An 18,122-nucleotide genomic window follows, 5' to 3' on the forward strand; every position below is an offset into this window, starting at 1 on the left:
CAAAGCCGGTGCCTGGGGGCCCCATAGGGGCCTGAAGGGGTTGTGGGGGGGGGACACAGGACCCGCTGCCACCCCCCCCCTTCCCCATCCCTTGAGGATTAGCGCCCCGAAGGCGCCTTTTGTCCGGAGAAAAAGGGGCCTCAGAGCCGGGTTTAGCCTTAAAGAGGATGAGGGGGCTTAGGGGGGGCAGCCGGGGCCGCGCCGCCCCTCGCCGCGGCTTTATTCGGTTTGGGGGGGGGGGGGGTAAAATGTGTGTGGGGGGGTTGCTCAGGAGCAGGCGGGCTGCAGCTGCCCCTTGTAGACGTACTCCAGCGCCGTGGCGATGGTGCGCATGTCCAGCTCGATGCTGCGCGCCCAGTTCTCCACGTCCCCGATCTCCTGTTTGGGGGGGTGTAAAAAAAAAAAAAAAACAAGGGGGGGGTCAAGGTGATGCTGGAGAGGGGTTGGGGGGGTCCCCGGGGGGGGTCCCGCACCCACCTTGAGGGCCTGGTTGAAGTTCTCCACCATGGTGATCCACTGCCCCGTCTGCTTGGCGAACTGCGCCGCCTGCGCCTGCAGCGTCTTCACCTCCTGGTCCAGCTTGCGCTGGTTGACGTAGGCCTGGGCCACCCTGCGGGGTCGGGGGGGGTTACGGGGGGGGGAGATTTGGGGTGTGGGGGGTAAATAAGGGGGGAGGGGCGTTAGTGGGGGGTGATGGGGGATGTGGGGGTCAATGGGGGGGTTAACGGGGGGTAAAGGGAGGATATGGGGGGGTAATGGGGGGGTTAATGGGGGTAAGGGGGGATATGGGGGGGTTAATGGGGTTAATGGGGGGGTAAATGGGGGATATGGGGGTAATGGGGGGTTAATGGGGGGTGATAGGGGATATGGGGGTAATGGGGGATATGGGGGTCAATTGGGGGGTTAATGGGGGGTTCATGGGGGTCAATGGGGCGTGATAGGGGATATGGGGGTAATGGGGGGGTTAATGGGGGGTAATGGGGGATATGGGGGTAATGGGTGCAATGGGGGGATTAATGGGGTTAATGGGGGGGTTAATGGGTGATATGGGGGTAATGGGGGGTTAATGGGGGGTAATAGGGGATATGGGGGTAATGGGGGGTTAATTGGGGGTAATGGGGGATATGGGGGTCAATGGGGGGGTTAATGGGGGGTAAAGGGAGGATATGGGGGTAATGGGGTCAATGGGGGGTTAATGGGGGATGAGGGGGGATATGGGGGTAATGGGGGGGGTTATGGGGGTCAACGGGGGGTGATGGGGGATATGGAGGTCAACAGGGTGAGGGGGGTTAATGGGGGGTGATGGGATATGCAGATAATGGGGGATATGGGGGTAATGGGGGTCAACGGGGGTCAACAAGGGGTGATAGGGGATATGGGGGTAATGGGGGGGTTAATGGGGGTGAGGGGTGATATGGGGGTCAATGAAAGGTGAGGGGGGATATGGGGGTCAACAGGGGGTGATGGGGGTCAATGGGGGGTGATGGGTGATACGGGGTCAATGGGGGGGGTTAATGGGGGTCAATGGGGGGGTAAGGGGTGATATGGGGTCAACAGGGGGTGATGGGGGATATGGGGTTAATGGGGGTCAATGGGGGGTGATGGGTGATATGGAGGTCAAAGAGGGAGGGAGGGTTAATCGGGGGGTGATGGGTGACATGGGGTAATGGGGGTCAAGGGGGGGTTAACGGGGGGTGAGGGGTGATTGGGGGTAATGGGGGGGTGAGGGGGGTCAATGGGGGTTGATGGAGGTTAATGGATAATGGGGGGTGTGATGAGGGTTAAAGGGGGGATGACGTCATGATGGGGGGGTGATGGGGGTGTTATTGGGGGGTGATGGGGGGGCTGTTCCCGGGTTGGGGGTGGGGGTCCCGGGGTGTCCCCTTGCTCACCCCACGTTCAGGTGATCCACCAGGGCCTCCGTCAGGCGCGTGGCGGCGGCGATCGCCTCCCTGCGGCGCCGCTCTGCGGGAAAGCGACGTCAGCGCCGTGACGTCAGCGCCACGCCGCCTGACGTCACGCCCGCGCGGCCGTGACGTCACGCCCCGCTTCCCTCCCCTCCACCCCAGGGCACCGCCGCGGACCCCCCCTCCTCCTCCCTTCCGCGATTGGCAGCGCCGCGGGCCAATGGGGCGGCGCGGCTGGCGGCGCGGCCGACGAATGGGCGCGCGGCGCGGGGGGGGGGGGGGTGTGTGGGCGGGGCGGTTGCCATGGTAACGCTCACCCTGCAGCTCGCGCCGCTCGCCCTGCCGCGCCTGGTGCTCCCGCAGCAGCCGGGACAGCATGGCGGCCCCCCGTGCGTCGCCCTGCGTCATGACGTCACCGCCGCCCCGCCCCGGCCCGGCCCGGCCCGCCGCGGGGCATGACGGGAGCGGGGAGGAGTTGAGGGGAGGGGGGCGGGGGCCTGGGGGGGGGCGCTATAGGGGGGTGGGTGGGGCTATAGGGGGCTATAGGGGCCTGGGGGTCCTATAGGGGCTGGGGGGGGCTCTATAGGGGGCTGGGGGGGGCTATAGGGGCTCTATATGGGGCTATAGAGGGCTATAGGGGGCTGGGGGCTGGGGGGTCCTATAGGGACCCAAGGAGCACTATAGGGGCCGGGGGGGGCGCTGTAGGGGCCAAGGGGCACTATAGGGGTCTTACTGGGTGCTGTAGAGGCCCAGGTGGGTGCTATAGGGGCACGAGGAGTGCTATAGGGGTGTGGGGGGGGGCGTTATAGGGGGCTGGGGGTCCTATAGGGACCCAAGGAGTGCTATAGGGGCCGGGAGGGGCGCTATAGGGGTCTGATGGGACCCTATAGGGGCCCAGGGGGTGCTACAGGGAGCTGGTGGGGTGCTAGAAGGACCCAAGGAGCGTTATAGGGGCGGGGGGGGGGACGCTGTAGGGGGGTGGGGGGGGCTTATAGGGACCCAAGGAGCGCTATAGGGAGCTGGTGGGGCGCTGTAGGGGCCCAGATGGAGGCTGTAAGGGCACAAGGAGGGCTATAGGGGCCGCGGGGGGGGGCGCTATAGGGGACAAGGGGCGCTATAGGGGTCTTACTGGGCATTGTAGGGGCCCAGGTGGGTGCTATAGGGGCCCAGGGAGCGCTATAGGGGTGTGCAGGGGGCATAGCACCCTAGAGGGCGCTATAGGGCCTGATTGGGCCCTATAAAGGCCAAGGAGCGCTATAGGGAGCTGATTGGCTGCTATAGGGGCCCAAGGAGCACTATAGGGGGCTGAAGGGACCCTATAGGAGCTAAGGAGCACTATAGGGACCGGGCGGGGGGGGGGCGCTATAGGGGCCTAAGGAGCACTATAGGGGTCTAATGGGGCACTGTAGGGGCCCAGGGGGTGCTCTAGGGTCCCAAGGAGCGCTATAGGGGTGTGGAGGGGGCATAGCACCCTAGAGGGCGCTATAGGGGGCCTGATGGGGCCCTATAGAGGCCGAGGGGGTGCTATAGGGGCCCAAGGAGCACTATAGGGGGCTGAATGGGCCGCTACAGGGACCAAGGAGCACTACGGGGGTCCGTCTGGGCACTGTAGGGAGGGCTATAGGGCCCAAGGAGCTCTCTAGGGGTCTGACTGGGCTCTTTAGGGGCCCAAGGAACCTATAGGGGTTGGGGTGGGGCTGTGGGGACCCACAGGGGCCTGGGGTGGGGGCTGTGGGGTCCCAAGTGGAGGCCTGGGGGGCCCGTAGTGGCCATAGGGGTCTGGCTGAGGGGGGGCTACAGGGACCCATAGGGGCTGGGGGTGCTATAGGGGTCTGGCTGAGAGCCTGGGGGAGGCTGAGGGAGCCTGGCTGGGTGCAGGGGGGGCAGAAAAGGGCCCCTGGGGGGTCTCTTCCTCCTCCTCCTCCTCCTCTTCCTCCTGCAGTGGTGGCCGGGGCTGGCAGAAGCCAGGGGTGGGCAGGGGGCCGGGGGGGGCGCTGGTGCAGAGCAGCCCTGTTCCCAATCCCATTAATGTTCCCATTCCCATTAATGTTCCCATTCCCATTCCCACTCCCATTAACATTCCTGTTCCCGTTCCCATTAACATTCCCATTCCCATTAACGTTCCTGTTCCCACTAACATTCCTGTTCCCATTCCCATTAACGTTTCTGTTCCCATTCCCACTCCCATTAACATTCCTCTTCCCGTTCCCATTCCCATTAACATTCCCGTTCCTGTTCCCATTCCCATTAACATTCCTGTTCCCATTCCCATTAATGTTCCCGTTCCCGTTAACGTCCCTGTTCCCATTAACGTCCCCCTTCCCATTAACATTCCTGTTCCCGTTCCCATTCCCATTAACATTCCTCTTCCCATTCCTTTTCCCATTCCCGTTCCCATTCTCTGCCCTCCCCGGGAAGTGGCCTCCTCTTTCCCACGGTGGCCAGGCCATCGGGAGGGGATTTGGAGGCTCGGGGGGGGGGACCTGGACGGCAGCCAGGAGTTGTGGGGTGGGGGGGTCCTTCCCCCAGCTCACCCCCAGGCCAGCAGCGAGGAGGAGGAGGAGGAGGAGGAAGAAGAGGTCAGCGCAGCTCCCGCAGGGCCGAGCAGCGCGGCCAACTCCCAGCCATCTCCGCGGGCCTGGGGGGGGAGCGGCGATGGTTAAAAATAGCCCCCGGGGCTGGAAAATATGACTGCCCCCCCCGGGCTGCTGCGGGGGCACGGGGCTGCTCGCTCCCGGGGGGCCTGAACCCGCTGCGCACCCCCTGCCCGCTTCCAACCCCCCTGTGTGGGTCCTACTCCTGCTGTTAGAGGGGGGGTGCCCCCCACCCAGGGGTGCCCCCCACCCAGGGGGGTTGCAAAGTGGGGGGGTGCTGGGGTGCAGTGTAACGGGGCAGGCTGTGATGTGGGGGGTGAAAAGGGGGGGGGGCATGCGGTGTGATATGGGGTGCTGGGCGATGGGGGGTGCTGTGTAGGGCGATTTGGGGTGCTGGGCACTGCACTGGGGGGGTCCCAGCCCCCCCCCCCCATGCGGCCGGGGGCTGTGTCCCGGTGTAGGGTCCCGGTGAGCCATCCCCGTGCGATGTCACCGCTCTGTGTCACCGTGGTGTGTCATCGCCGTGTCACCGTGCCATGTCCCCGTGCCATGTCCCCGTGCTGTGTCACCGCTCCGTGCCCACTGCAGCAGCCCCACGCGGTGTCACGGCAGCGTGTCCCCGTGGGGTGTCCCCGTGCCGTGTCCCCACGGTGTGTCCCGGTGCCCTGTCCCCGCGTGGTGTCCCCACGGTGTGTCCCGGTGCCGTGTCCCCATGCAGCACCCCCGTGCCGTGTCCCCGTGTGCTCTCCCCGTGCAGTGTCCCAGCCCTGTCCCCAAGCTGTGTCACCGTGTGGTGTCCCCACGGTGCCCCCCTGCAGTGTCCCCACACCGTGTCACCGCGCTGTGCCCCCCCCCCGGTGCGCCCCGCTGCGCCCTCCCGGCGCTGCAGCATCCCCGCGGCGCGTCCCCCGCGCACTCTCCCGGTGCCACCGGGCACTGTCCCAGCCCTGTCCCCGTGCCGTGTGTGTCCCTCCACCCCCCCCCTTCTTTGCCTGTCACTCGCCGCGGGGCGGGGGCCGCGCTGGCCGCCAGCCGGGTCCGCAGGGGCGGGGGGCGGACCGGAGCGGCGGGGAGCGGCCGGCGAGGAACGGACGGGAGCGGCGGGGAGCGGCGGGGAGCGGCGGGGAGCGGCGGGGAGCGGGGAGCCATGGCGGGGCCGCGGTGGCTGCCCTGGCTTTGCCTGGCGCTGCTGGGCAGCGCCGCCTTCAACCTGGACGCGGGCAGCACCCTGCTGAAGGACGGCGCCAAGGGCAGCCTCTTCGGTTTCTCGGTGGCCCTGCACCGGCAGCTCAGCCCCGAGCCGGCCAGCTGGTGAGCGCCCGGTGGGGGGGGGGGGGTGTTGCGCCCCGGGGACCCCCCGGTCCCCTTCCCCATCCCCGCTTCCAGCAGCCCCGGGGTCATTCGGAGGGAAGCGGGGTGCTGGGAGGGAGCCCCGGGGTGCTGGGGAGGGTGGATGGGGTGGGGGGGACACGCGCGTTCCGCCGCCGGACCCCCCCCCCTCCAGCCCCAGCCCCGTCCCCGCCGCCTCCGCGCCCCGCTCGGTGCCGAGCCGCCGGACGCCCACCCGCGTGCCAGGGGAGCCGCCGGCCCCGGGGGGGGGCACGAAGGCGAGGAGCCGAGCGGGGGGAGCCCCGGGGGTCCCGCAGCCCCCCTGGGTGTCCCGCTGTCCCCCCACCCCTTGCCCGGTGCGCCCCCGGTCGGGGCCGGTGGCGCCAGCGCGGTGGCGCCGGTGGGAGCCGCCCGGCCCCCGCTGCCGCCCTCTCGACATTCCTGGCGCCGCCGGGCCCTCGGTGCGCCCTGCCCGGTGGCCGAGCTCCCGGCAGGTGCTTGTGGAGCTGCTGGCATCGTGCTGTGCTCCGCGGCACCGGGAACCGGGCACGGCACCAGCACCGGGAACCGGGAACGGCACCGGGAACTGGGCACGGCACCGGGAACTGGGCATGGCACTGGCACTGGGTGCCGGGCACAGCACCAGGAACCGGGCATGGCATTGGCACCGGGAGCTGGGCACTGGGCACAGCACCGGGAACCGGGCATGGCACCAGCACCGGGAACCGGGCATGGCACCGGGAACCGGGCACGGAGCACCGGCACCGGGAACTGGGCATGGCACTGGGCACAGCACGGGCACGGCACCATGCGTGGCACCGGGCATGGCACCGGGCACTGGGCATGGCACCAGGCACTGGGCACAGCACGGGCACGGCACCGGCCATGCCACCGGCACTGGTGTCCCCCTGCTCGTCCCCTCCGGTCCCCCCAGCCCCAGCATCTCCCCGGGGCAGCCTCAGCCCCGAGCTCCTTACTTGGAGCCTTGGCCCGGGCACACCGGGCACTGCCCGGGTTGGGGGGACGCGCCCGTGCCTGCTCCTGGCTCCCTCCTTTTTTGGGCATGTTGCTGCCGAGTTATTTTGAGTGAATTCCAGTTTATTTTTACCAGCTCTGCCTCTCCGTCCCCTCCCGGGGCTCCTTTGTGTCTTGAGGCCACCATCCCCTGGGGACAGGCCGGGGGGGTGCCCCATGGTCACAGGGGAGCCGCCACCTCCGCGCTCCTCAGGACACAGCGGGACGGGGCTGAGACCCCTCCCCAAAGGACCTGGGAGGGCTGGGGGGGGTCAGGGGGATGGGACCAGGGGGGTCCGGGGTGCTCCAAGGCCTGGGAAGAGCCGTGCTGGGGCCGTGGCACCGAGCTGGGCACACGCGGTGCCTGCAGCCGTGAAATCGGGGTGGGAGCGCGGGGACAGCTGCGCGGGGGCGGCGGGCAGGGGGCCGCGGCGAGGGGGGCTTGGGGGGGGCGAGCGTGCAAAGCTGGCAGTGCTGGGAGGGGGGGGGGGGGCACAGATCCACACGCCCGTGCCCTGACGGGGGGCTCCCCGTCCCCACAGGCTGCTGGTGGGGGCCCCCCTGGCGCCGGCGCTGCCCAGCCAAGCCGCCAACCGCACCGGGGGGCTCTTCGCCTGCCCGCTGACCCCCGAGCTCTCCGACTGCTGGCGGGTGCCCATCGACGAGGGAGGTGAGGTGCTCGGCCCCCCCCCCACGCAGGGGGCAGAGGGGATGGGGGGGGACGGGGATGACGGTGCTGACGCTGCCCTCCCCCCCCCAAACCCTCCCAGTTGACCTGCAGAGAGAGAGCAAAGAGAACCAGTGGCTGGGGGTGAGCGTGAAGAGCCAGGGCGCCGGCGGCAAGATCGTGGTGAGCACCCGGCGAGGGGGGATGTGGGGGACACCGGTGGGGAGCGGGGAGGTGTCGGGGGTGCCTCCTGACGCCCCCCCCTGCTCGCAGACCTGCGCCCACCTGTACGAGGCGCGGAACCGGGTGCGGCAGCCCCTGGAGACGCGGGACGTGATCGGGCGCTGCTTCGTGCTGAGCCAGGACCTGCGGGTGCGCGACGAGCTGGACGGCGGCGAGTGGAAGTTCTGCGAGGGGCGGCCGCAGGGCCACGACCGCTTCGGCTTCTGCCAGCAGGGCCTGGCCGCCGCCTTCAGCCCCGACCAGCACTACATCCTCTTCGGGGCCCCCGGCACCTACAACTGGAAGGGTGAGCGTGGGCAGGCGCCCCGGGGGGGGACGTGCGGGTGCGAGCGCAGCGATGGGCGCGAGCGGGGTGCGTGTCCACGTGGGTTGGGTTTGCACACACGTGCTGGTGAGCGTGTGTGCGCTGTGGGTGCACACGCGTGTGTGTGGGGTGCACGTGTGGGTGCTGGGTGAGCCGTGGGGCTGTGTGCGTGCTCACGGCCGCGTGCCCGTGCTTTGGGATGCCCCATGGGGACAGGACCCCCCCCCCGTGCTCGCAGCGCTGCGGGGCAGCCGACATCTCCAGCACCCCTCTTGTCCCCGGCGCAGCAGGACGGTCCCCGGGAGGGTCCCCCAGCCCCTCTGACCCCTCCTCGGTTTGGCAGGGAACCTGCGCGTGGAGCTGCTTAACCAGAGCTCCCTCGACCCGCTGCGCTACGACGACGGCCCCTACGAAGCGGGGGGCGAGAAGGACCAGGACCCCTCGCTCATCCCCGTGCCCGCCAACAGCTACCTGGGTACGGGCACGGCGGAGCCCGGCGCGGCGTGGGGAGCCCCCCGGTCCTCCCCCCCAGCCCGGCTCCAGCCTGCCCCGACCCCGGCGCCCTCCCTGACCCCCTCCTCTCTTTCTCTCTCGGCCCGCCGGGCGCAGGTTTGTTGTTTGTGACAAACGTTGATAGCTCAGACCCCGACCAGCTGGTCTACAAAAGCCCCGACCCCAACGAGAAGGTGCCCGGCGCGGCCGGCGACGTGCCCCAGAATAGCTACTTGGGTTCGTACGCGGCGCCGCCGCGGCCCCGTGTGCCACCCCCCTTTGGAGCCACCCCCCCCCCTTCCTCCCCGTGTGCCACCTCCCCGGAGCCGTGTTGTGTTGGTGTCCCCCCCCCTCGTGTCTGTGCAGAGCAGAGGAGAGCGGAGCTGCTGCAGCCTCTGGGCACACGCAGACACACGCAGACACACGCAGACACACGCGTGTGCACGCACCCAGCTTTGCACCCCCCCATCACCCCGTGCCCCCCCCCTCTGCACACCCAGGCGTGCACACACAGCCCCTTGCACACCCAACCCAACACACGCGTGGCTGTGACCTGCCCCCCTGCCCTGTGCCACCCCCCCCAAAGCCCCCGGGACCCTTTTGGGTCCGTGCGGTGCCTGTGCCCCCCCCCCAGCTCCCCCCCATCCCCATGCCCTGACTGTGGCCGTGTGTCCTGTCGCTGTGCCGGGGTTGTGGTGGGGGCACCGCCAGGCTTGGGGGGAGGACACTGGGTGTGGGGGGGGATTCCAGGGGGTCCCACCTGAGTGCTGAGCCTGGCGTGGCCCCCCCGCATCCCAGGTCCTTGTGCTTTTCCCTCCGGTGATGTTTCTGCATGGGGGGGGTGCATGGGGGGTGCATGGGGGCTGCATCCTGCTGGGTGCCTGGGGGCTGGGGGGGCTGTGGCAGGGCTGGGGGGGCTGGGCACGGGCTGGGCTGTGCTGCTGGGGGGGGGTCCGGTGCTGCCACTGCTGCATGGGGTCAGGGGTGGGGGGTCCCCAAGGCCCTGGGGGCTCTGCATCCGCTGGGGAGGGAGATCTGGGCGCTCCAGGTCTTGCTGCTCTGCCCCCAAAATCTTCCTTTCTCTGCCCAAAATCTTCCCTTCTGGCCATGCGGGGAAGGGAGGGGGCTGGTCCTCACCCCCCCCTCACCATCTTCACCATGGAAGAGGACCCAGGACCCCCCACCTCTGCCACCCCCCCCACAAGTACAGACAATATGGAGCACAGAGCAGGGAAACTGAGGCACGAGCCGAGCAGGACCCCCCCACAAACCCCATCCCCATCCCCGTGCCCCCCCACCCCAAAGCACCAGAGCCCCCAGCCACGCAGGGGAGCCGAGCAGAGAGAGAGAGACGGAGACGGACAGAGGGCACCGGGCGGGGCACGGCGATGGGGGCCGGGTACAAATCAACCCCCCCAACGCCAAAAAAATAATAAAAAAGAACAAAAAAACGCCCCCACCCGCAGGTTTCTCGGTGGACTCGGGCGCGGGCCTGACGCGGCGGCAGGAGCTGAGCTTCGTGAGCGGCGCCCCCCGCGCCAACCACACGGGCGCCGTGCTCATCCTGCGCCGCGACAGCGCCCAGCGCCTGGTGCCCGAGGCCGTGCTGCGGGGGGAGCAGCTCACCTCCGCCTTCGGCTACGCCCTGGCCGTGCTGGACCTCAACAGCGATGGGTGAGGCTGGTGGGGGGGGGCACTAAAGGTTGGGGGGCACCCACGGTGCCCGCGGTGCCCACGGTGCCGGGGATCCGCGGTGCCGCCGTGCGCGGTGGCCCCAAGAATGGGGTGACGCGGTGGCCGTGCCCGCAGCTGGATGGACCTGGTGGTGGGGGCCCCCCACTTCTTCGAGCGCAAGGAGGAGATCGGGGGGGCCGCCTACGTCTACATCAACCCGGCGGGGCACTGGGACGCCGCCGCCCCCCTGCGCCTCAACGGCACCCGCGGCTCCATGTTCGGCATCGCCCTGGGCGCTGCCGGGGACCTCAACCAGGACGGCTTCGAGGGTGAGGGGCGCTTCGGGGGGGGGCTCTGGGGTCCCCGGGTGCTGCTGCGTCCCCCCCCCTCACCGCTTCTTCCCCTCCAGATCTGGCCGTGGGAGCCCCCTTTGATGGTGCTGGCAAGGTTTACATCTACCACGGCAGCAACTTGGGCATCGTGGCCAAGCCGGCGCAGGTGAGGGATTGGGGTCAGAGGGGGGGGGAAGTTCCCCGGTGTCCCCCGCTGCCGGTTCCCAGCCTCACAGCCGTCCTTGTCCCCAGGTCCTGGATGGGGAGGGCGTGGGGGTGACAGCCTTTGGGTACGCGCTCTCGGGGGGGCTGGATGTGGATGGGAACCTCTACCCCGACCTGCTCGTGGGCTCCCTCTCTGACACGGTGGTGCTGTACAGGTGAGCGCCCGCCACGGGCACCCCCAGCCCCAAACAGGGCGCCCAAATCCCCAAGCAGCCCCTGATCCCAAACAGCCCCTATCCCCGAGCATCCCCTGTCCCTGAGCAAATCCTGATCCCGATCATCCCATAAACCTAAGCGTCTCCTAACCCCAAGTATCCCCTAACCCTGAGCATCCCCTGATCCCAAGCACCCCATAACCCTGAGCATCCCCCATCTATGCACATCCCCTAACCCCAAGCATCCCCTAACCCCAAGGGTCCCCTAACCCAAGACATCCCCCATCCTTGTGCATCCCCTAACCCCAAGCATCCCCTAACCCCAAGCATCACCTGATCCTAAGCACCCCATAACCCTGAGCATCCCCCACACCTGTGCATTCCCTAACCCCAAGGATCCCCTAACCCCAAGCATGCCCTCACCCCAAGCATCCCCCGATCCCAAGCACCCTGTAACCCTGAGCATCCCCCATCCATGCACATCCCCTAACCCCAAGGATCCCCTAACCCCAAGCATCATGTAACCCCAACCATCCCCTGATCCCAAGCACCCCATAACCCCAAGCATCCCCCATCCCTGCGCATCCCCTAACCCACAGCATCCCCTGTCCCTAAGCATCATCCCCCCTCCCCAGCTCCCCCCACGCCCCCACCTCAGGCTCCCCCCATCCCTCGGCACAGCCGGGGGGTCCCGTGCAGGGGCTGCTCACGGTGGGGGTGCCCCCAGTGGGTCCCATCCCGACACCACCGTGCTCCCCCCACCCCGCAGGGCTCGCCCCGTGGTGCACGTCTCCAGGAACGTCTCTCTGGTTCCCCCCAACATCGACCTGGAGCAGAGCAACTGCCAGCACCAGGAGGGCGTCTGGTGGGTGCCACGTGGCCGGGGAGGGGGCGAGGGGGGTTTTGGGACCCCCCGTCTCACCCCACTTCTGCCCCACGGCCCTATAGCGTGGACATCCGAGCCTGCTTCAGCTACACGGCCAGCCCGGCCAGCTACAGCCCCCGCCTCGGTGAGTGGGGACGGGTGGCTGGGGGGGTCCTGGGGGGCTGCGTGTCCCCCACAGAGGGGATGGGACCCCTGTGGGGTGAGGGGGACCCCGGCACGGCCCCGTCCCTCCGCCCCCAGTGCTGGAGTACGTGTTCGATGCCGACACGGAGCGGCGGCGGCTGGGCCATGCCCCCCGCGTCGCCTTCCTCGGCCGCCGTCCCTCGGACCCCGAGCACCAGTTCTCCGACACCGTGGAGCTGCCCCGGCAGCACGCCCGCACCTGCGTCAAAGCCACCTTCCAGCTCCAGGTGGCTCCTTGTCCCCGTCCCTGTCCCCGTCAATGTCCCTGTCCTCATCCCCATCCTGTCCCCGTCCCTGTCCCCATCCTCGTCACCAAATCCATCCCATTCACAAACCCGTCTCCATCCCTATCCCACTCCTGTCCCCATCCTTGTCCCTTCCCCTTCCCTGTCCTCATCCCTGTGCCAACTCTGTCCCACCCCTGTCCTCTTCCCCATCCCTGTCCCCGTCTTTGTTCCATCCCTGTGCCGTCTCCATCCCATCCCTGTCCCTGTTCCCACGCCTGTGCCATCCCCATCCCATCCTCATCCCTGTCCCCATCCCATCCCCATCCCTGTCCTATCCCTGTCCCCATCCCTGTCCCCAGCCCATCCTCATCCCTGTGCCATCCTTATTCCATCCTCATCCCTGTTCCATCCCTGTGCCATCCCTGTCCCTATCCTTGTCCCTGTCCCATCCTTTTCCCATCCCTGTCCCATCCCTGTCCCATCCCCATCCCTGTTCCCAGCCCATCCCCATCCCTGTCCCCCCCCCTGTCCCCATCCCGTGTCCCCCCTCTCCCTCACCCTCTCTCTTGTCCCCAGGACAGCATCCGTGACAAGCTGCGCCCCATCGCCGTCACCCTCGCCTACGGCATCCAGGGGGCCGGGGCGGCACGGCACAGCCGGGGGGCCACACGGCACAACCGGGGGGCGACGCGGCACAGCCGGGGGGCCGCCCTGCCCCCCCTGTCCCCCGTGCTCAGCCCCCAGCAGCCCAGCAGCCAGCGCACCGAGGTGAGGAGCCGTCCCGCTCGGGGCCAGCTTTGGGGGGGGGGGTTCTGCCACCCTCGAGGTGTCCCCGAGCCTGCTGTGTGTGTCCCCTGTCCCCCCCCCCCGCAGGTTCACTTTCTGAAGCAGGGCTGCGGGGACGACAAAATCTGCCAGAGCAACCTGCAGCTGCACTTCCAGTTCTGCGCCCGCCTGGGGGACGCCGATTTCGTGCCCCTGCCCAGGTGGGCGTCCCCCCCCCCACCCCACACATCCTCACCCCAAAGGGTTGGAGGGGACGCCCGGCGGGGGCTCACTGGGGGCTGTTGTCCCCCCAACCCCCCCCAGGGGTGAGGACGGCACTGCCATCTTCGCCATGAGCGACCAGAAGGACGTGGCCCTGGAGATCCACGTCACCAACCTGCCCTCGGACCCCGCGGAGCCGCAGCGGGACGGGGACGATGCCCACGAGGCCGTGCTCACCGCCACCTTCCCCGAGGAGCTGCCCTACTCCGCCGTGCGCCCCTATGACGGCCGGGCACCCTCGGTGCGGCAGGGGATGGGCGGGGGGGCGAGGGAGGGGGGCTTTGGGGGTGCGTGGGGATGGACCTGGGGGGCGCAGGGGTGCAGAGGGATGGGGATGGGCCTGAGGGTGCTGAGGGGGTGGGATGGGGATGGATGCGGGGGGAGTTTTGGGGGGCTGGGGTTTGGGACAGGGAGGGTACTGGGGGATGCTGGGGTTTGGGATGGGGCTGGTCTCAAAGGTGTTGGGGTTTGGGATGGTGCTGGTCCCAGAGGTGTTGGGGTTTCAGATGGGTCTGGTCCTTGGGGATGCTGGGGTTTGGGATGGGGCTGGTCCCAGAGGTGCTGAGGTTTGGGACAGGGAGGGTACTGGGGGATGCTGGGGATTGGGACGGGGCTGGTCCCAAAGGTTCTGGGGTTTGGGACAGGGCTGGTTCTGGGGGGATGCTGGGGTTTGGGATGGGGCCAGTCCCAGAGGTTCTGGGGTTTGGGACGGGGCTGGTCCTAGAGGTGTTGGGGTTTTGGATGGGTCTGGTCCTTGGGCATGCTGGTGTTTGGGACAGGACTGGTCCCAAAGGTGTTAGGGTTTGGGACGGGGCTGGTCCCAAAGGCGTTGGGGTTTGGGATAGGGCTGGTCTCAGAGTTTCTGGGGTTTGGGATGGGTCTGGTCCTTGGGGATGCTGGGGTTTCGGATGGGTCTGGTCCCAGAGGTGCTGGGGTTTGGGGTGGTTTGGTTCCGGGGGTTTGGGGATGGGGAGTGCCCGCAGCAGGTCCCCGCTCTCTGCCCCCAGGACAAGCCGGTGGTTTGCCTCGCCAACCAGAACGGCTCGCAGGTGGAGTGCGAGCTGGGGAACCCCCTAAAACGTGGAGCCCAGGTGGGTGCAGCTCCCTGAGCCCCCCCCCCACCCCCCAACAACCTCCCCCGGGACCCCCGGCCCCAACCCTCGCCCTGTGCCCCCAGGTGCGTTTCTACCTCATCCTCAGCACCCTGGGCATCACCCTCCAGACCACGGACCTGGCGGTGGAGCTGGCCCTGTCCACGTGAGCTGGGGAGGGTGGCGGGGGCTCCGCCGGTGGCTTGGGGGGGTCTCAGAGCGATGCCCCCCCCCCCACGACCCCCATAATTTCCCCAGGATCAGCGAGCAGCCGGGGCTGGAGCCGGTGGTGGCTCGGGCGCGCGTGGTCATCGAGCTGCCTCTCTCGGTGACGGGGTGAGTGGCAGCGGGGTGGGGGCTGGGGGGCCCCCCCCTCCTCTCCACATCCCCCTGAGCCCCCCCACTGTGTCCCCGCAGCGTGGCCGTGCCCCCCCGGCTCTTTTTCGGCGGGGTGGTGCGGGGCGAGAGCGCGGTGCGGCGGGAGAGCCAAGTGGGCAGCGCCGTGCGCTTCGAGGTGACGGTGAGTCTGGGGGGCTTTGGGGTGGGTTTCAGCCGTGCCCCCCGACCACCCCCCCCCCCCCGGCTCCCATTCACACCCCATCCCCTTCAGGTCTCCAACCGGGGCCAGTCGCTGAAGACGCTGGGCTCGGCCTTCCTCACGCTGCAGTGGCCCCACGAGATCAGCAATGGGAAGTGGCTGCTGTACCCGCTGCAGCTGGAGCTGGCGGCGGCACCGGGGCCGCGGGCGTCCTGCAGCCCCGCTGCCAACCCGCTACTGCTGGCCCTGGTACGGCGGGGGGGTGGAGTGGGACGGTGGGCGCAGGGGGGGCTGTCCCCTCTCCATGCCAGCCCTTTGTCCCCCAGGAGCCACCAGGGGACACTGAGCTCACCGAAGCGCCCGCCGCGGGGTCCTGGCGGGTGCCAGCGCCTGCAGAAAGGAAAAAGAATGTGACACTGGTGAGCGGGGCTGGGGTGCTCCTGCTATCGGGGTGCTCATGTTTATGGGGTGCTCCTAGTCCTGGGGTGGTCCTGGGGTGCGTGGCCACGCTGTGACCCCCCCATGTCCCCCCAGGACTGTGCCCAGGGCACCGCACGCTGCCTGGCGTTCCGCTGCCCGCTGCACAGCTTCGAGCGCGCCGCCGTGCTCACCGCCCGCGGGCGGCTCTGGAACAGCACCTTCCTGGAGGTAAAAAGGGAACGGGGACAGGGGACGGGGATGGGGACGGGGACAAGGACAAGCCCTGCCCCGTGGTGCCCCCGCTGCAGGAGTTCCTGGCCGTCACCTCGGTGGAGCTGATCGTGCGCGCCAGCGTCTCGGTGACCTCCTCCATCAAGAACCTGGTGCTGAAGGACGCCTCCACGCAGGTCTGACCCCACGCCCCCGGCACCCGGCGCCCTCCCCGCCACCCCCTGACCCACGCTGCCGTCCCCAGATCCCCGTCACCATCTACCTGGACCCTGGGGTGGCGGTGGCCGGCGGCGTGCCCTGGTGGGTCATCCTCCTGGCCGTGCTGGCCGGCATCCTCGTCCTGGCCCTGCTGGTCTTCATCCTCTGGAAGGTGAGCGAGGGGGACGGGGTCCCTGCGGCAGGACGTGTCCCCTCCCTGTGGCACGGGGTGCTCTGAGGGTGCTGTGCCATGCTGGACAACCCTGGCCGTGCCATGCTACTGGTACCGTGCCATGCCACGCCGTGCTGCTGGGCCACTGCTACGCCGTGCCATGCTGTGCCGTGGTGTCAGGGCACTGCTGTGCCATGCCATGCCCAGTGCCGTGCTGTGCCGTGCCCAGCCTCACCTTCTCACTTCCTCCCCAGTGCGGCTTCTTCAAGCGGAGCAGCCAAACCTCCCGCTACACCACTAATTATTACCGGGCCCGCCGGAGGCTGCAGCCCTCCGAGGCGGACAAGCAGGCTCTGGAGGGCCAGCGGTAACGCGGGGCCGGCTCCCCGGGCCGGCAGCAGCCAGCACGGGTGCGCACGGGCGCACAGCCCCCCCTGCACGGGTGTGCGAAGGAGTGCAGTGTGCCCAGGCGAAGGGATGAGGGCTTGCGGTGTCTGCATGCAGCTGTGCGAGGGTTTGAAGCAGTGGGGCGGGCAGAAAGAGGGTTTGCAGTGTCAGGGCAGCAGGGAGCGAGGGTTTGCAGTGCTGGTGCGTGGTTGTGCGAGGGTTTGCAGTGCTGCTGCATGAGTGTGTGTGGGTTTGCAGTGCTGGCGCGTGGTTGTGCCAAGGTTTGCTGTGCTGGTGCACGAGTGTGCGAGGATTTGCAGGGCTGGCGTGTGGCTGTGCCAGGGTTTGCAGCACCAAATGAAGGTTTGCAGCGGCGGGGTGGCAGGGCAGGAGCCTGCGGTGCTGCTGGTGCATGGCCGTGCCAGGGTTTGCAGTGCTGAGCCAGGCCGTGCCGTGCTGGCACGCAGACGTGCGAGGGTTTGCAGCGCCGCTGCAACGTGCATGCCCCCGTGGTGACATCTGGGGGAAGCACAGAGCTGTGAGAATGTGGAGCCGGACCCGATCCCGCCTGCCTGCCCATGCCGCCCGGTGGGGCTGAGCCCCCCGAGGCTGCCCCCAGCCCCTGGGGCTGACCCCCTGCTCCCCGCAGCTTGGTTTCTTCCGCCGGGCACGCTACGCGCCGCCGGCCGTGCCGCAGTACCACGCCGTCAAGATCCCGCGGGAGGAGCGGCAGCAGTACCGCGAGGAGAAGATGGGCACCATCCAGAGGAAGGAGTGGGCCGTGAACTGGAGCGAGGCCAGCGACGGGCACGTCACCCCCAGCTCGGCGTAGCCCTGGGGCCGCCAACCCCAGCGGGGGGACGCGGGACACGGAGCCCCCCTCGGCCCTGTTGGCCGTGCCCCAGGGAAGGACCCTCTGGCAACGCGTGGGGACACGTGTGTGTGTGTGCCAGCGCTCGCCTGCCTCGGCCAGGCACACCCAGAACTGCTCGCAGTGGGACAGGGGCCCCGGGGATGGCTCTGCTGTAGGCTGTCTCTTGTCCCCAGGGGGATGGCTTGTCCCCAAGGGGACAGCTCGGCCCTACAGGGATGGCCCCATCCTGTGAGGGGCTGGCTTGTCCCTAGGGGATGGCTCGTCCCCAGAGGGTTGGCTTATCCCAGGGGGATGGCGTGTCCCCAGAAGGATGGCTCATCCCCAAAGGGCTGGCGTGTCCCCAGGGGGTTGGCTTATCCCAGAGGGTTGGCTTGTCCCCAAAAAGCTGGCTTGTCCCCAAGGGGCTGGCGTGTCCCCAGAGGAATAACTTGTCCCCAGAGGGTTGGCTTGTCCCCAAGGGATGGCTCATCCCCAGGGGGCTGGCGTGTCCCCAAGGAATAGCTTGTCCCCAGGGGGTTGGCTTGTCCCCAAGGGCTGGCGTGTCCCCAAGGGGCTGCCTCGTCCCCAGGACCCCTCAGCCCCCTGGGCCCAGCCGGACCCCTCAGCGCCCCCTCCTACGAGGCCGCCCCTGCCCCCGGGGCCTGCCCAGCGCCCAGCGTCGCCCGATGCCACCCAATAAACGGAGCAGCCCCCCCCGACCCCGCCCCGTGTCGTCCCTTCGAGCCCCCCCCGGGTCCTCCCGACGGGGTTCGGGGGTCCCAGGTCCCAGCGGGGAGCGGGGAGGAGCCGGGGGGGGTCCCGGGCTGCGGGGGGGTGTGGGGGGGGGCAGCGCTGCCATGTTGGGGGTGGCTCTGGTGGGCGCCGCCATGATGGATGTGGCTGCTGGGAGCGGCCATGATGGGTGTGGCGGGGGAGCGGCCCGGGTGGGCGCC

General features: G+C 68.8%; 2 protein-coding genes and 1 long non-coding RNA gene across 7 annotated transcripts; 1 reads left to right on the top strand and 2 right to left on the bottom strand.

Annotated features, from left to right (window-relative positions):
* Nucleotides 1-151: 151 nt before the first annotated feature.
* Nucleotides 152-2,336, bottom strand: BLOC1S1 (biogenesis of lysosomal organelles complex 1 subunit 1). Its single transcript, XM_084499759.1, has 4 exons — nucleotides 2,225-2,336; nucleotides 1,893-1,965; nucleotides 478-610; nucleotides 152-378 (listed from the first exon to the last, which is right to left on the bottom strand). The coding sequence occupies exons 1-4, from the start codon at nucleotides 2,313-2,315 to the stop codon at nucleotides 268-270; spliced, it is 408 nt and encodes a 135-aa protein (XP_084355885.1). The 5' UTR covers nucleotides 2,316-2,336; the 3' UTR covers nucleotides 152-267.
* Nucleotides 2,337-2,829: 493 nt separating this feature from the next.
* On the bottom strand, nucleotides 2,830-5,632 carry LOC311424639. Its single transcript, XR_014686141.1, has 3 exons — nucleotides 5,494-5,632; nucleotides 4,442-4,545; nucleotides 2,830-3,917 (listed from the first exon to the last, which is right to left on the bottom strand). It is a non-coding gene; the product is annotated as an uncharacterized lncRNA (long non-coding RNA).
* On the top strand, nucleotides 5,614-17,889 carry ITGA7 (integrin subunit alpha 7). 5 transcript variants are annotated; one of them, XM_084499956.1, is made up of 27 exons: nucleotides 5,614-5,812; nucleotides 7,387-7,514; nucleotides 7,615-7,694; nucleotides 7,785-8,040; nucleotides 8,402-8,533; nucleotides 8,668-8,787; nucleotides 10,017-10,224; nucleotides 10,360-10,553; nucleotides 10,634-10,722; nucleotides 10,809-10,936; nucleotides 11,706-11,801; nucleotides 11,885-11,946; nucleotides 12,063-12,232; nucleotides 12,809-13,000; nucleotides 13,106-13,218; nucleotides 13,322-13,520; nucleotides 14,287-14,370; nucleotides 14,457-14,536; nucleotides 14,629-14,706; nucleotides 14,788-14,890; nucleotides 14,981-15,157; nucleotides 15,235-15,327; nucleotides 15,443-15,556; nucleotides 15,637-15,735; nucleotides 15,804-15,929; nucleotides 16,184-16,339; nucleotides 16,966-17,098. In XM_084499956.1, exons 1-26 carry the CDS (start codon nucleotides 5,649-5,651, stop codon nucleotides 16,298-16,300), a joined length of 3,402 nt encoding a protein of 1,133 aa, XP_084356082.1. In that variant the 5' UTR covers nucleotides 5,614-5,648; the 3' UTR covers nucleotides 16,301-16,339; nucleotides 16,966-17,098. The 5 variants fall into 5 exon arrangements, with proteins under 5 accessions (XP_084356082.1, XP_084356081.1, XP_084356080.1 ...); XM_084499955.1 differs by lacking the exon at nucleotides 16,184-16,339 and having other exon boundaries at nucleotides 5,615-5,812; nucleotides 12,809-12,878; nucleotides 12,921-13,000; nucleotides 16,966-17,889; XM_084499954.1 differs by lacking the exon at nucleotides 16,184-16,339 and having other exon boundaries at nucleotides 5,615-5,812; nucleotides 16,966-17,889.
* Nucleotides 17,890-18,122: the final 233 nt, after the last annotated feature.

This window comes from Aythya ferina, assembly GCF_964211825.1.
Source record: "Aythya ferina genome assembly, chromosome: 28".
Taxonomy (NCBI): domain Eukaryota; kingdom Metazoa; phylum Chordata; class Aves; order Anseriformes; family Anatidae; genus Aythya; species Aythya ferina.

What these genes read in the sequence shown, in the direction of transcription:
- BLOC1S1 (XM_084499759.1), bottom strand. Translation starts at nt 2,315, where the DNA reads ATGACGCAGGGCGACGCACGGGGGGCCGCCATGCTGTCCCGGCTGCTG. An exon ending in CGAGCGGCGCGAGCTGCAGG is followed by an intron (nt 1,966 to 2,224) that starts GTGAGCGTTACC and finishes GCTTTCCCGCAG; the next exon opens with AGCGGCGCCGCAGGGAGGCG. An exon ending in ACTTCAACCAGGCCCTCAAG is followed by an intron (nt 379 to 477) that starts GTGGGTGCGGGA and finishes CCCCCCAAACAG; the next exon opens with GAGATCGGGGACGTGGAGAA.
- ITGA7 (XM_084499954.1), top strand. Translation starts at nt 5,649, where the DNA reads ATGGCGGGGCCGCGGTGGCTGCCCTGGCTTTGCCTGGCGCTGCTGGGC. An exon ending in CAACCAGGACGGCTTCGAGG is followed by an intron (nt 10,554 to 10,633) that starts GTGAGGGGCGCT and finishes CTTCCCCTCCAG; the next exon opens with ATCTGGCCGTGGGAGCCCCC. An exon ending in CCGTGCGCTTCGAGGTGACG is followed by an intron (nt 14,891 to 14,980) that starts GTGAGTCTGGGG and finishes CATCCCCTTCAG; the next exon opens with GTCTCCAACCGGGGCCAGTC.